The following is a 15,214-nucleotide window of genomic DNA, read 5'->3' as shown; positions in this document are numbered from 1 at the left end:
AAATACAAATATTTCATAAGGACAAGTGGGCAGATTATTCTCAGGGTATTGATTCTACATTTTGGTCTGCTGAAAACCTGCTGCTAAATAGACCTCCCTACTGGAGAGGCTGAGCAATGTGGCCATTTCAGAGAGAGGCTCTGGGGATTTATTGATTGCCCATGAAAACACTAATCATGAAATAACAAAGATGGAGCACGCTGTTGCCACTACCATTTGCATAAAAAGGTAACACTTCAGGGTTGGGAAGCCAGGACATGTCAGAACATTAAGAGTAGCTGTCCCTTACCACATCCAGCAGGGCAGCAAGTCCCTCAGGCTTCTCATTTCCCAGCGTCTGTGGAACTGGGACAACACACACATAATATTGTCCCTATTGTTGTCTATAACAAGTGAGTTAGCAAATATATTTGCCACACTAGATAGACACTGACAACGAAACTCCTATCTCCAGCAAACGCACAGAGTAATGTTTTCTCTCTTACTGGAAAACAGCATCGCTTTGGGAATTTGCAATGGCTAATTGGTTTCCTATTTGATTCTTGTCATCAATTGAAGTCAATTCAATTAATTTCAACCAATTTTTTGAATCAAATTCTTGTAAACTCTCCTTCCTCCTGACACGCTGATTTTGTCAACTGCAGTTCTCAGTTCCTCACAGATGGGATTCAACAACGGATCTCAAGCAGCAGCAGGGCCATGAAGTACTTTACCAAATAGGGTCCTGAAACACTACAGACCCTTAAATGCCAGTTTGGCCTGCTGAGAGAGCAGCGAGTTCACTCCACATCTGATGAGAGGATTCAAATCATCAGTTCAGTCATCATCAGGGAGAATCTTTCTGTTGTGGGGATGAAAAGCTCAGGGGACCTCACTCATGCTCAGTGGTCTTGTAATTAAATGTTACACACTTGATGAGCATTGCATTGCAAGCCTTAAGGCTAATTTACATGTTACCACCAAAATGTCTTATTTTATTTTGCTTGTAAAAATACTGCACAGGCATCATTGCATGTCATTGCAAATGGCTCGTATCAATGATGCTTGGGTGACTCTCAAAATTACTAAAAGCTGTACATAATTACTGCTAAAAAGCCCTGTACAGAACCAATAATGCTTCCTCTACAATAGCTATTTCATGACTAAGATGGCTTTCCTGATGTGACTGACAATGTTAGGATAAACAAGCAGCCTGCCAGCAAATAAAGAATAGCTTTGTGGGGAAACAAAGTAGTTTGATTCAATTATAGTATTACATGTATCATTAAAGTGTGTCACTTTTCTGAGAGTTGCCCATAATTCACAACAGGAAGGCAGCATCAGAGAAAAGAGAGAAAAATTAAAGTAAACAGGAGCTCATTGTAAGGATGGGGAGAGATATGATGTCAATATAAGGTATTTACTGGCACATTTAAATGCTTTATGTTGTAAAAGTTGCTTTTACTGGTTTGGAACAGATGACTCATGTCACTCTTTACTCAAGACAAGTAAAAAGAGAAGAAACTTGTCAAGGCTCTGGGATCCATTTAGCACACATGCCTTTATCAGTTTCGTGTTCTGAGGAGGTTATTCCACAAATAGCATTTCCATGCAGGCATATCAGATGGACTTAACTGCTTTTTCTTCTAATTCTCTCTTTCTTTAATACTCTTTAGTACTGACTTCAAAGCAATGCTAGGGCACTGCAACACCATTTATTGGAATATATTACTAATAATAAATTACAGTTTCATTCACTGAATTCCAGCTCTTAGAAGAATAAACAACTTTCTGCAGATGCAGAAGAAAGGCAGAGAAATATTAGATGACTTACCCACAGTCTGCAGCAGGTGAGTGAAAGAATTAGATATAGAACCTCTGGCCTTTCTTCCAAATAATCTTGTCTGTGTTTGTGCCACAGTAAAATGATTTTGCATATGTCCTGCCTCAGAAATATGAAAAATATATGCAATATGCAAAGCAGCCAATTGGACTGCCTTTTGGAATATATCATCGTTTATGAACAGTGCATCTTGAAACCTAAACAGATTGTGTGCAATTAATTGCAAACTGTCAAAGAGACTACAGCACTTTACTGCCAATTTGTAAATAAACCCTAGTATGCAAAAGGACCGAGGCAAGTGAGGTGAGTTTTTGTGGATAAAGGGAAGGCAGTGCCCAAATGCAATGCAACACAATTTTTACACTTCAGCCTTTAAGAATTTTGCTGACCCTGGAGGAAAATGGTATGGTGCAGAGTCATTCAGTGCAGCTGGGTTTCTCTGTAGGTAGATATTTTATATAACCTAAACGAAGAACTCCCAGCTTACTTGAGATGCAAAAACAATAAAGAGGTTACTTGTGAAAAGGAAAATGTACTTTTAATTAAAATCTTGGAAAATACATGCACATTTTTGTACCTTAAAGATGTGCTGAACAATGGTGACGATGATGTGCAAACAAAGCAGATTCCCTTTATGTCCTGATTATGACCCTCAAATGATCTCTGTTATAAATATGCTTATGCTGGTGGCTGGCCAATACCTGACTGGATTCCTTATCTGGCGCTGTCTCACTCCTTTGTATCTCTGCTGTTACCATCCTACCTCTCATTGTTCCCCTCATATACTCAATAAATACAATATGTTTGGTGCCACTGCTGATCTGCTGAGCCAGTCAGTGGCCGGCCCAGTGACTCAGAGTTGGTCACAGCTTCAAAAGAAAAATGATGATGTCTGTCTTTCTAGGTTTGGACCCCTCTGGTGAACAGCATCACAAATGTGGTACAGACCTTCAGTAATTACTGAAACAGCAGTTTGTCACAAGCTGCCTGCAGCACTGATGGGCAATCTGCTGGTGAATATAGTTAGAAGAAGGAATATGTAAGAAAATATGATATTTGTGACAGGCTTAACTTGGATTTTTTGTTTCAGGGTCTGTGGAGGCAGTGTTGACGAACAACTAGGTAGCCATATTCATTAACTATTCTTTCCACTGCTATGGTATTTAATATATATGCAAAAATTACTCCAGTGTAAATAAGAGTTTGGCCCAAGTAGCAGTGACAATTACATAAAGTGCAATTTGTATCTCCTCAGAAGTTCATCTGTATCAGCAGTTTCCAAAGCAAGTAGATCTAGCCCTTGAGGAAGAGGAGTTCTCCCTGCATATCCCAGACACCCTTCACACTGGTCATGGAGGGGCTCGTTTCAATACTCAGCAAATTAAAAAAACTCTTCCCCATTCCCCTGAGCCTTGTACCAGGCCCAGAGCTTACTGTAACATTCAGGCACTTCCCTGTGCTCTGTGAACCTGAAAAAAACCCAATATAAAAGTCCTCCTCAAGTGAAACAATTCTCTTTATTCTTTTTCTGCCCTAATCTTGTAGCACAATTGCAGTTCCAGGAATGACACAAAACATTCAAGTCCGTGGATGGTGAGGTAAATTCAAGGTTGAGAGAAGATGAAAGAAAAAAAAAAAGACTGTGAGCCTGATAGGTTTTGGATGGAACTTTACAGGGAATCAGCACACCAAAGGATCCTGTTGTGGGGGGAACCACACGCCCAGCTGGCTGCAAAATTAGAAATTTAGAATTGAGAGGACAGAATTCACTGCTTAACCCCAGGGAAATTAACAGTGACTTTTTGTTTCACGGCTTAATATTTAAAGAATGCTCCAATTAGTCAATGGAAGACATTTTGTTTTCCGTGAGATAGATTTCTTCCCTCTCCAAGTCAAGGTGGTGTGCTTCCAGGATTTATTTTTTAAACTGGATTGCTCTCGGCTCTCGGGATAGCATTAGGATAGGTTTCCTTCAAAACCGGCACAAACAGTTCCGCTCCTCCAGCCTTTATTAACTCAAACTTTCAAAATCCGCGTGCCCACGTCCCCTAGTTTGTTATTTCGTATGTTGCACTGCTGGAGAGCGCTGGCGTTCCAGCAGAAAGGGCTCTGCAGCCCGCAGCTCTCGGCTTTCCCCTCCGAGCGCCCGTGCCCGCAGCTTTGCCGCCGCCGGGGTGGCAGCGGAGGCAGCGCCGGGAGCCGGCAGCGCCGGGAGCCGAGCGGCATCGGCCTCGCTGGCTGCGGGGGCTGCGCTCCCCTCACGGCCACAAACAGCTCTTTAAAATACCCGCAGTGCTCAGAAGATGGAAATGGGCCGTGGGGCGGTTTCAGCAAGCAGCAGATGAGCATTGGACATGGTGACAGCCCCCGCGTTCCTGAGCAAACCCACTGAGCATCCTGTAGAGTCCAGCCCGAGCCCCTGACCGTGCTCGTTAGAGCTATTTGGATGCGCCGTGATGAACGCAGAGATCGCTGCCCATGAAAAGCAGAGTTCAGGAAGCAGCATGGCACAGTGTCCATGCGCTGGCTGACAAGTTTAACCCACAACCACCGGGCTAGGGGTTTTCCGATGAAAGTCAGGAGAAATTGCCTACCCTTTCTACTCTTTGCCACTGAAGTAATCCTTTTCAGATGAATGTTTTTATCTTTATCTGTAGTTGCCAGTGTCTTTAACAGTTCCATCTGTTCCTCTTACCTCTACCCCTGCAGGTGCACGTGGAAACTGAGGAGGAGACCTGCGCCACCCATGTCTGTAGGACTCTGCAGTGTCCCCAGCTCTGGTGAGGTACCAGGGTGTGGTGAGGCACAGTGATGGTGTCCTGGGATACTCATGTGTGTGTCATGCACTGCTTGTATGCCACAAAGATTTTGGAGGGTCGAAAAGGGAGAATCTATTGTTTTCTTTAGAAAGAACTTTCCTCCTCTGTCATCCCTTGACATCTGCATCTCACAACAAGCTTGGGGTGCCATGTACACTTCTGTCCCCTAAAAAGGCTCTGCTCATTTTCCAAAGGGCTTCCAGAAGGATACTGACAGTACTGAAATCCCACTCAGTCTACCCTGCCCTACTCGACTGCCCTGCAAAGACAGAGAGGAAATTTCCCCTGCTCTCTGGAGTAAAGCCCTCCATTACCATGCCAGAAAAGAAAACAGGCTGCTTGGTAACTACGGAAAACTGCTGACTTTAAACCTGAGATAAGGCTCTATCATTTACACTAATGAGCTCACTGGTGGGGACTTTGTACAATTTCATGATGGAAAGTAGCTGTAGCCAGTGTTTGATGGAAAGTACTATTTCACGTTTTTTGCTGAAGATAGACATAACTACTAATCATTTTCCCATTCAGACCTAAAGAGAAGTAAGTGCAGGAAGAACTGTCCCAGTAGAAATTCAAATACCTTGTAAGTAATCCATTACTATTATTATTATTATTATTATTATTAATATTTTTAATCATGGGTTGGTCTAAATTCTTCTGGGAAAGGTTATAGACACTTTTACCTGGTTGTATAACAAATAAGTTACTCAGAAGAAGCCCTTAATGAAATACTAATATTTCAGGATTCTAATTGTTTGCGACTTACGGTTACAAGTTAACCTCCTAGATCTGATAGTCCTGTCAGATTTGATTTCTGATGGAAGTGTGCCCTGGGACACATCCTGGGGTAGCCCTGTGATAGTTTCTGAGCCAGCTACCACATATGCCCAATATGTGCAGTGAATAAGGGGAGGTATCTAATAGCTTTTGTTATTATAGACTGTCACGGCAGTAAATGACAAGAGTGAAGGAAATCTCTCAGCCACTGTAGGCTACAAAGACCTAAACCATTCAGTTCTGAGCCAGAATAAATGAGTCTGGCTGGAGAGAGCAACTCTGCTATAAAACCAGTAAAAATGGAAGAAAACAAAGGAGTGAAAGTAAGCAAAGAGGAATAAAGATGTCTCCAGCTAAAAGACTGGAAAACTAACTCAGGTTGGCATCTATGTGAGCTATGAATGAAATTACAGCAGATTTATTCTCCCTGTGTGTCTTTGTTTCTTTGGGGGTTTTTTGTTTGGTTGGTTGGTTTTTTGTTTGGTTTTGGCTTTTTGTTCTTTGTTTTTTCTCTGCCTACTCCATTTGAGGTGCTTAGCCTCCACATATAAACACTGGTTCAACACCTGGAAAAAGGTGACCAGAGATGCAACACAGTGCATGGGCTTCATTGCCTGCAAGCACTCACTGCTGCACGCAGACCAGAAATAAGTCCTAATGAAATATTCCAGGTGGTGGTGGTCCCCCTGCAGCCTGGTGTTCTACCGGGGCCAGCTGTGTTTCTGCAGTGCTGTCTCAGCCACCTCATCCTCTGAACAACTGTGGATTCGTGGCTTTAACTGATCCCTCCAACAGAGCACTTTGGGAAGGGATGCTGGGGTGTGTGATAGGCGCTAATCCCGGAGCAGCAACAGCCCAAAGGAAACAATGAACATGGACACTTGGCTGTGGGTTTAATGTTGCCAAAAAGAAAAGGACAGACAAAAGGAAGAAAGTACTTAGCAAACAGGAGAAAAGTGTGTGGGATGGATACATGAGGGACAGCTGGTTTATGGGCTGTCACTGAGGTATTTTCCAAATCCATGGGTCCTGCAAGCACTGGGACCAACAAAAAGGATCAGTGAGAAAGACTGTAAAGTGGCTGAGAAGCTGGTCTTGCATGCAAGATTATGATCAAAATTATCATAATATTTCACGAACACATTTCATTTTCTATGAAAATATAGTCAAATCCATGGCTACTGTATCTTTGTCTTTGTATGGCTCACCACAAGATTTTAATTTCCCGGTACCTAAAAGTTTGCCTATCTGTCTCCTTCCCTCCATCCTGCCATCCCTTTGTACCCAATACAGAAGTGCGGAAGCGTCACTCTTGCTGCTTTTCCCCAAGAAGAGCAGCCACTAGAGGGAAAGATGCACACGGAAAATTCCCCTCAGCACCTCTGGGGCTTCCTTCGTAAGGAAAAAAAAAAGAAAAATCAGAATTTTACCATCAGGCTGGTCTGATTTATCCTTTCAGATAAAGTATATTGAATGAGATTATTTTTAGTATTGCAGTTGCACTGTACATCATGAAACACAGCCAAAATTAAGGGCCAGGAGAAAAAAAAAATCATTGGCTAAATTACACAGAGGAGATTGGATTACCTGTTCAAACAGAGCTCTTAATTCTGTGTATAAATAGAATGAACAAGCACAAGTGCACTGCAGTAGAAAATAAAGCCAGCCAACAGCCCCTAATAACCCTTGATTATTAGGAGTTTCAGTTAACATTTGGACAGCTTTGGTCTTAATTCTTTTAGGTTTGAAGAGGCAGCATGACCGAGGTGGCCCCATGAATAATTACAGTGAGCACACACGCTGTTCCAGCCCGTGCTGGCTTCAGCTGAGCCTCCTCTGGCACTTCGGGCTGGGATTTTGCCCTGTTAAATATAATTACCTATCTGAAAGGCAACTAATTTCCAGTTTGAGTTATTCCTCTGTAACAATGCACTTGTTCTGACAGAAGTCCATGACAAGAAAAACAAATCAAGCTCCTGACCTTGGCATCATCACTCACTTAGGAAATTTTTGTACCTGAAAGAAAATCTGCTGATATTCCACACAAGTAATAAATTATCTCACATCATCAGTCAATACAGCAACAGAGATCTGTTGCTGTATGTGCCCTAAGTAAATGCAGCTGTAAAACAGACATCTCAAGGTAAGACTGAAATACAATGTTCCAAAAAAAGGAAAAAAAAAAAAAAAAACTTGCTAGTGCTATACTATGCACGGACACATGGACATTTACAATTGTATAAACCATTATGTTTAATATTTGTCTCAGAGATGGAGTTCTCAAGTGCCCTTAGCAGTGAGCTAATATTCTTTCCCATTTCTTAAGCTGCCCTATGTAATTTATAAGTGAGATCAGAAGTCAAACACTGTATTGGAGGCAGGCAGTAAAATGCAGCAGATGAAATTTATTATTAAGTTATCTTAATAAGCTGTGTTGTTCTTCAAAATATATAAGCCCTACTACCTGTGTAGCCCAAGGATCCTTCGAGGTAGATAATTTGACATTAATTTACTGCTGCAAACCTCACTTTGGTTAAGACTGTGTAACTCCTTCCCCTTTGACCTTCTGCTTGTAACTACCTGCATCCCTCAAAAATTCCCACTCCTGAGACTCATGTTTGCCAAAAATGTGAACTGCAAAATTTGAATTTTTATTTCAACTTTTTTTTTTTTTTTTTTTTTTTTTTTTTTAACATTACAAACCACATGAAGACACGGGGAAAACACTAAGCTTATTTTGTTTGATATTCTCTAGCCAGAAGTGAGATCTAAAAGTAAAAATCAGAGCTATTTTTCTGTAGAGCACAGTGCACGATTAATGTTGGGAAGCAACCTGGTTCCATTTGATGAAAATTACAGAAGGTTGAGATGGGAATACACATAAATGATCCCCTGGCAGCTGTAGTCAGGCACACAGGCAGTCCCTGGGTGTCCATCCCTGGCCTGGTGCTGTTCTCCCCTGGCCCCCAAACCTCTCTGTGCTGTTTTATGTTTTTTCTTTGCTGGGCACGACCTGCACAGGCAGGCAAGTGGCATGACAGGTCCTGGGCCTTTTTATTCTACAGCATGAAGCATCACAGATAATTCTGCTGGATGGCACCCTGGCAGTGCATCTGCTCCTGCTGTGCACTCTCTCAGAGAACTCAGCCTGCTCTTTGAGATACCTTAATTGCTTGCTGTGGAAGCTGAAGGTGACACCATAAGCAAATCACCATAAATACATGCAAATCTCACTTACAACAGCAAATCAGATGGTTCTAGATAGAGCACAGTATGGACCAGCAAGAGCTGTTTTACTCCAAATCCCATTTTTACGTATCTTCAGACTTTTTAGAATCCCAGCAAATGCTTGGGAAGAGAAGTATCTTAAGTTCATATGAGCATAGATAAATCCCTGAATTGCTTTTTGGTGTTTATAGTTAATAAACTAATATAGCAGTGAATAAACTGCATTTTCAGAATTGTGAACAAAATGCATTTCATATAGGTTATCCAGTTATGGGCCAGACCTTGCATTTCTTGCTAAAGAAGGATTAAATCAAAAGGCAAGTAGTCTGTGAAAAGGTGAATTTATACACAACGAGCTAAACTCTTGCTAAATTATTCTCTTAAAGGAAATATAAAGGTTTCCAGTAGATTTCTCTGGTCTTGTTTTCAGAGAAGCTTATGCTTATCTCCCTTAGAGACTTTCTTTATGAGTGAAGCTGAAGTTAAATGTGTAGTGATACTGAGTTTTAAGGATGATTTTTCTAAAACAGGATTAAAGTTCACTGATGGTGTAATGGAGGGCAGGTAATGCTGCTGTTTGGTGGCTAAACTATATTTTGGTTTCCACAGATAAAAGTTCAGTACCTATGAGCTTTAAGCTTGCTTCTGTAAGAGATAAAAGACCAGGTTATTTTGGTCTCTCCATAGTGGGTTTTTTTTTCTGGTACAAAATAAGAAACCCTCTTGTGATCTGAGCAGGATAGTAACCAGTCCTGAAGTGGTGCTTAAGGGACTTAATGAGGATCATTTAAATTTTTTCTTTTTCCCTACAGATTATTTCCAAGTTGTTTGTCTTTTTTTTTTTCCTTTAACCTTGGGTGAAACATTAGGGGAGTTCTATAAACTCATAGTCTGCAGTCAATCTGTCAGTACTGAGGTCAGGGCGAGTTGCCACACAATGGACAGTTCACATACTTTCACCATATCCAGAACACCTTTTTCTTAAAAGCAAACACCAAAGAGCTCTGCTTGACAAATATATCCATTTCAGACTAACATCTACAGCATCTACTACAGTTTGTAAATACCTTGACACCATTTCCATTGTATCCCAATGACCATTCCCCTCTCGGATCTCAATGGCTTTGACTAACAAGGCAGTTTGTAATCAGATGGGGTAACTTAATTCCTGGCCCTCTGTAAACATCTGGATTTGCAAATCTCCACGTCTAGATGGGGAGCTCTTTGCCACACATCACTAATTATGCCACGTGCTTATCTATCAGTCCCTACATCCTCCTGCTGAGCACCTCCTCTTTGTGCCCAGTACAAGCCAGAGACTGTTGTCAACACAGAGAGAAACAGCACAACTGCCTAGCGCTGCATGTGACATTTAATGCAAATGAAGTCAGGTCTAATTTGCATGGCAGGTGTTACTTTATTACAGCCAGAGCTGCAGAAGCTGGATGCTACAGCACTAGTCAAGTGTGCAAGGCTGAAAGTCACTGACAACGAGGGTGTCTGGAACAAGAATCTTGGCAGCCCCCCTTGTCTGCCTGCCCGCCTCCTGTGTGAGGGAAAGAGACAAATTTGCTCATTTTTCCAGCTGCCCCTTTCTTGTTCTTTCTGGTAACTCCATCCACCAAACCATCAGGGTAGTCAAGGAGCTTGGGGGTAGCAGGCCCACCCAGCCTCCTGCCAAGGGGGGCACCACACCAAACCACTGGCAGCTCTGGCAGACCCTCCTGGACTCAAACCCACGAGCTACATTCAAAGAGCTCTATAGCATGAGAGAACTGATTTCTGTCATGCACAAAGAAGCGTCTTACAAGAGAAATACATAATTAATTTTTAAGAGTCATGTGTGTTGAAAGAACATGTATGTTTCTTTGAGTCAAGCACTCAAAAAAATTAAAAGGGTAGAGTCACGCTCCTTCCGTTTCCATTTCCCCAAGTCATCTCACCAAAATGACAAGAATGCAAAATGCTCATTTCCCCTAACTTTAATTTTACTTAGCCTTATCAGCACCCCTTAAAAATATTAATTTTATTTTAAAGTTTCTGATTCTGATTTCGGACTCAGTTGAGACAGTCAGCAGCAATAATACATCGCAAATCTCAAGCTCATGTCTTGAAGTAAAACATAGCACACCTTCTAACACGCTGTGGCTCCACCCACTCGCTTTCTACTTCTCAGGAGAATTTTTGTTTCTATTTTGTTATCTCCCCAACTCCTTTCTGGGCATTGTTCATCCCTTATAATCATTTTGCCACCACACTGATTTCCAGACTGCTCCACCGCTGAACATCTAACGTGCGGGGTATTTTGACCCTCCCCGAGGAGGTTCCTGATGCCATTGGCTCCCGCTACATCCCGTCCCCTCACAGGCAGCCAGTACCAAGCCACGGGCAGACTGATACTTCACAGACTTGTCTGAACAACTTTACAGACACGCATTTAACTTAGCAGGGCAGTTATATGAATAAAGTTTTATTTATGGCAGTTTTCAGAGAGAGAGATCACTTTCCCAGGTAAAAAAAAAAAAAAAATCTTATTAATCACACAATCGGAACAGCACAATAAAATAAAGTAAAGCCTTTACCAAAATTCATAATGATTTGCACTGGAGCCCAGTTTTGGATGACATTCAGTTTCCCAGAGAAGGTGCTACAAACTCCATAAAAGTTTTTTATCTCGGAAGTTTAACTTTGTAAACAGATCAGCCAGTTAGAAAATAACTGTTCCAGTCGTTTGTTTGTAATCTCTTCATTTACAATCCCGGGCGATGATTTTTTGACAGCACATCCAGAACGAACACAGGTCAGACGTCCACCGAGATAAGGCAATCTTTGCACTTCAGGGAACAACGCCGACGCTAAACCCGCGCTCCGGGCTGGTCCCACGGCGGGGCAGGGCACGGAGTCCCGGCCCGGAGAGGGGCTGTCCGTGCCAGCGGGGCGCTCTGCCGGCCGGGAAAGGCTCCGGACGCTCTCGGAGTTTCTTGCTCTGGAAGCCTTGCGGTTTGTTCCTCCCCGGGATGCGAACGAGGCGGCTGAAGAAGACAGCGGAGCCTGGTCACTTCTGAGAGGGGGACCCGTGGCATGCCATCCCTCGATGCGATCTCCGGCGGGAGGGGCGCGGGGGTCACAGCCGGTGATGCTCCGGCGGCTCGGAGGCGGCGGCGGGCCTTTGCCCCTCCAGCAGCCCGCTCCCGTCCCGCCTGCCTCGCCCAGCCGCGCCGCGGAAAGCCGCGGCCGCGCTCCGCCCCGCGGGCCCTGAGCCCGGCTTTGCCCGACGGCCCGCTCGGAGCCGCTCGGCGGGAGCTCTCGAGCCCCGCCCTGCCCTGCCGCAGCCCCGCGCGGTGCCTGCGCGCCCCGGCGCTCCTACCTACGCGGCGCGGCGCGGTGCGGTGCGGGCGGCTGCCGGGCACCTGCTCCCGCGCCCGCGCCCGCGCCGCCCCACAAAAGCGGCGGCGGCGGGCGGCGGCAGGCGGACTGCGCGGCCATTGGCGGCGGCGGCGCGCGGCGGGCGCCGGTTGGGCCGGGCGCGGCGGAGGCGGGCGCGGGGCGCTGACGCCAGCGCGGGGCCGGTGGGGAGGCGGGGCCGCGCCCCGCGCCGTCTTTGTGCTCGCCGGCAGCCCCGGCAGCGCCGCCGCCTCCCGCCGCCTCCCTCAGCCCCGCTCGGCGCGGCGGGCGGCTCCGCTCCGCTCCGAACCGCTCGGCCCCCGCTCCGCACCGCAGCGCTCCGCGCCGCGCTATGTGTGCCGGCGCTCCCGTGCCTCCTCGCGGCCGCTTCCCACCCGGCGGGGCGCGCTCGGCCCCGCTCTGAGCGCGGCGGGGCAGGGGAAGCGAGCGGAGCGGAGCCCGGACGGTGCCGCCCGGCGCGGAGCGAAGGGAGCGCGGCGCCATGCGGGGCCCGGGGCTGGGGCTGGGGCTGGGGCTGCTGCTGGGCGCGGCGTGGGTGGCGTGCGGACAGAACGAGACGGAGCCCATCGTGCTGGAGGGCAAGTGCCTCGTGGTGTGCGACTCCAACCCCACCTCCGACCCCACCGGCACGGCGCTCGGCATCTCCGTGCGCTCCGGCAGCGCCAAGGTCGCCTTCTCCGCCATCCGTAGCACGAACCACGAGCCCTCCGAGATGAGCAACCGCACCATGATCATCTACTTCGACCAGGTGGGGCGGGCGCGGCGCGGCTCGGGCGCTCCGGGGCGGCGGGGCTCGGGGCGCGCCGCCGCGGGAGAAGTTGCGGGGCCGCGGGGCCCTGTCCGCGGGAGGGGGGGGCGCTGGGGGGCAGCGGGGCCGGGCGGCAGTGGCCCCGCGTTGGTGCTGACGGTGCCCTTCCCTTACAGGTACTAGTGAATATCGGCAGCAACTTCGACTCGGAGCGGAGCACTTTCATCGCGCCCAGGAAAGGGATTTACAGTTTCAATTTTCACGTGGTGAAAGTGTACAACAGGCAAACCATCCAGGTCAGCCCCGGGCGCCGTCGCCGGGCTCCGCGGGCACCGCAGGAAGGGGCGGACGGGTCGGCGGCTCGGCAGGGACGGGACGGTGCGGGCGGCCGGGCGGGACGTGCCCCTGGGCCGCCGCGGGAGCGCAGACCTGCGGGGATTCTCTGCCCGAGGGTGCCCAAGGGGCCGCGGAGCCCCGCCAGGCCTCCGCTCGGCCGCTGTCCGTATGAGCCGTCCCGGGATGGGAGGTGGCCGGCCGCCTGCCGCCCCCTCCCAGCTTGTCCGGGCCCTCGGACTGCCCCGTGCCGCGGAGCGCTGGCGGGAGCATCCCTGCACAGAGCCCGTAGGAACCGCGGCCCCTGGCGGGCTTCTCAAGCACTCTCCTGTGGCAGAAGGTTTCATAGGGATTTGGGGTTCAGGGAGGTGCCTATGGCATGGAGACGATAATGAATCTGTGCATGTCTATGAAGCTACCCTGTACATACTTGCCTTTTCTATGGGGTTTGATGCATGTGCTGCTCTAGGTAGGGTTGATGAATTACCGGCCTGAAGCCAGGTAGCATAATCAGGACAGGAAATCTGACTGTATAATGATGCACTTTGCAAAGGTGGACAGACAGCTATATAGCACCGTTCTGGTGCAAGTGGCTTAACACCTTTATATTGGGCAGGTAGTGTATTTTTAATGTGGGGTACAGCAGTCCCGGGATCATTAACGTGAGCTTAGCAGAGCTTGTTGAGTGTGTTGTGGCATATTGTCTTTGCTGCCTAACAAAGGAAAACTGCCCCTTGAATACACTTCAAAGGCCCTGACTCTGGCGGCTGTGGCTCTGCTCCTCGCTGTCTCTGAGGTTTCGCATAAAGCCACCTTTCAATAAGTACAAGCAGACCTCTTTTCATAGCCTGAAAACACAGGCACCCTATTGAAATTCTCCAAAATAGGATCAATGTTCTTCTTTATATGCACCGGGTGTTTTGATGTGGTTGTCGGTCTAAAACAGTGGTGAAAGACTTCTTCCTTTGGAGTACATACCTTAGCTGGGTTTAGATTGCTGTTTCTTTTTTATGGGGCTGGAGTTTCAGCTGTCAGAAGAGGCCTTTCCTTAACTAAGCATTTTGCCTGTTAGGCGAGCCCCAGCGGTGCCATTGTCTGACTTTAATTGACAGAGGGCTTTGTTTTATCTTGCTCTTTAGGTGAGTTTGATGCTAAATGGGTGGCCAGTGATTTCTGCCTTTGCAGGGGACCAAGATGTGACCCGAGAAGCTGCTAGCAATGGAGTCCTGATTCAGATGGAGAAAGGAGACAGAGCTTATCTAAAACTGGAGAGAGGAAACTTGATGGGAGGCTGGAAGTATTCAACATTCTCTGGATTTCTAGTGTTCCCGCTTTAAATCACTTCTCGTCCAAGAAAAGGGAGAAATCTCTTACAAATTCCCAAGTCAGAGCTGGGTTTGAAGAGTCATGGACAGCAGACTTTTTACATTCAAATATTAAAGAAGCTTAATCCTGCTTAGGTTTGTGTACATCTGCTTTGAAGAATTACTACTTATTTTTGTTGTGTTGCAGCCAACAGGCGGGAGACACTATAATTGATCAAACCCCCATTTATATTCTTCTCTCCCCTCCCACAAAATTAGTTCCCATCTCTGTGTCATTGGTGTAATCTACCATTGTTCCCCCATGGCTTCTGCCTCACACAAGTAGACTTTAGAGGTTTTCATTGTCCTTTACAGCATATTTTGTAGTTTTGTTTTTAAAACATGGTAATCTTGACTCTTTCTCTGAGTTTAACTTTTAAAAAAAAAAAGAAAAAAAGCAAAGTATTTTTTGAATACATGGATGCCATGATGGAAGGGAAAATGCAATTCTTGCTGTGTACTGGCTGGCAAAAGGAAAAATTTCTACACGAAGAACTATCCACAGCCCAGGCTGACCTAGAGTATTTCAATATTTCTATGTAATTCTGAGTGATTGTGAAATTTAAGGCTGCTAAATGTTTTGATGCTTGTTTTGCTCTTGTACAACGTGGCCCAACTAAACGCCAGGAAGTATATTGAACTTTTACTATTACTCTGTAATATATGTGTGAATATTGAAAATTAATTTTTGCTTTAATTCAATAAAGTTTAAATGGGA

The 15,214-nt window shown here is 46.3% G+C and overlaps 1 protein-coding gene across 1 annotated transcript; it reads left to right on the top strand.

Annotated features, from left to right (window-relative positions):
- The first annotated feature begins 12,279 nt into the window (after nt 1–12,279).
- On the top strand, nt 12,280–15,214 carry CBLN1 (cerebellin 1 precursor). Its single transcript, XM_066194309.1, has 3 exons — nt 12,280–12,799; nt 12,976–13,095; nt 14,272–15,214. The coding sequence occupies exons 1-3, from the start codon at nt 12,533–12,535 to the stop codon at nt 14,467–14,469; spliced, it is 585 nt and encodes a 194-aa protein (XP_066050406.1). The 5' UTR covers nt 12,280–12,532; the 3' UTR covers nt 14,470–15,214.

Source organism: Chamaea fasciata, unplaced genomic scaffold (assembly GCF_029207755.1).
Source record: "Chamaea fasciata isolate MVZ Bird 193981 ecotype frontalis unplaced genomic scaffold, bChaFas1.0.hap1 SCAF_12, whole genome shotgun sequence".
Classification (NCBI taxonomy): domain Eukaryota; kingdom Metazoa; phylum Chordata; class Aves; order Passeriformes; family Sylviidae; genus Chamaea; species Chamaea fasciata.
The sequence above is the reverse complement of the archived record's forward strand: the minus strand, read 5'-3'. Positions and strand labels throughout refer to the sequence as shown.

Coding starts and splice junctions, on each gene's coding strand:
- CBLN1 (XM_066194309.1), top strand. CDS start 12,533: ATGCGGGGCCCGGGGCTGGGGCTGGGGCTGGGGCTGCTGCTGGGCGCG. Junction 12,800..12,975: donor TGATCATCTACTTCGACCAG/GTGGGGCGGGCG, acceptor CTTCCCTTACAG/GTACTAGTGAATATCGGCAG. Junction 13,096..14,271: donor ACAACAGGCAAACCATCCAG/GTCAGCCCCGGG, acceptor CTTGCTCTTTAG/GTGAGTTTGATGCTAAATGG.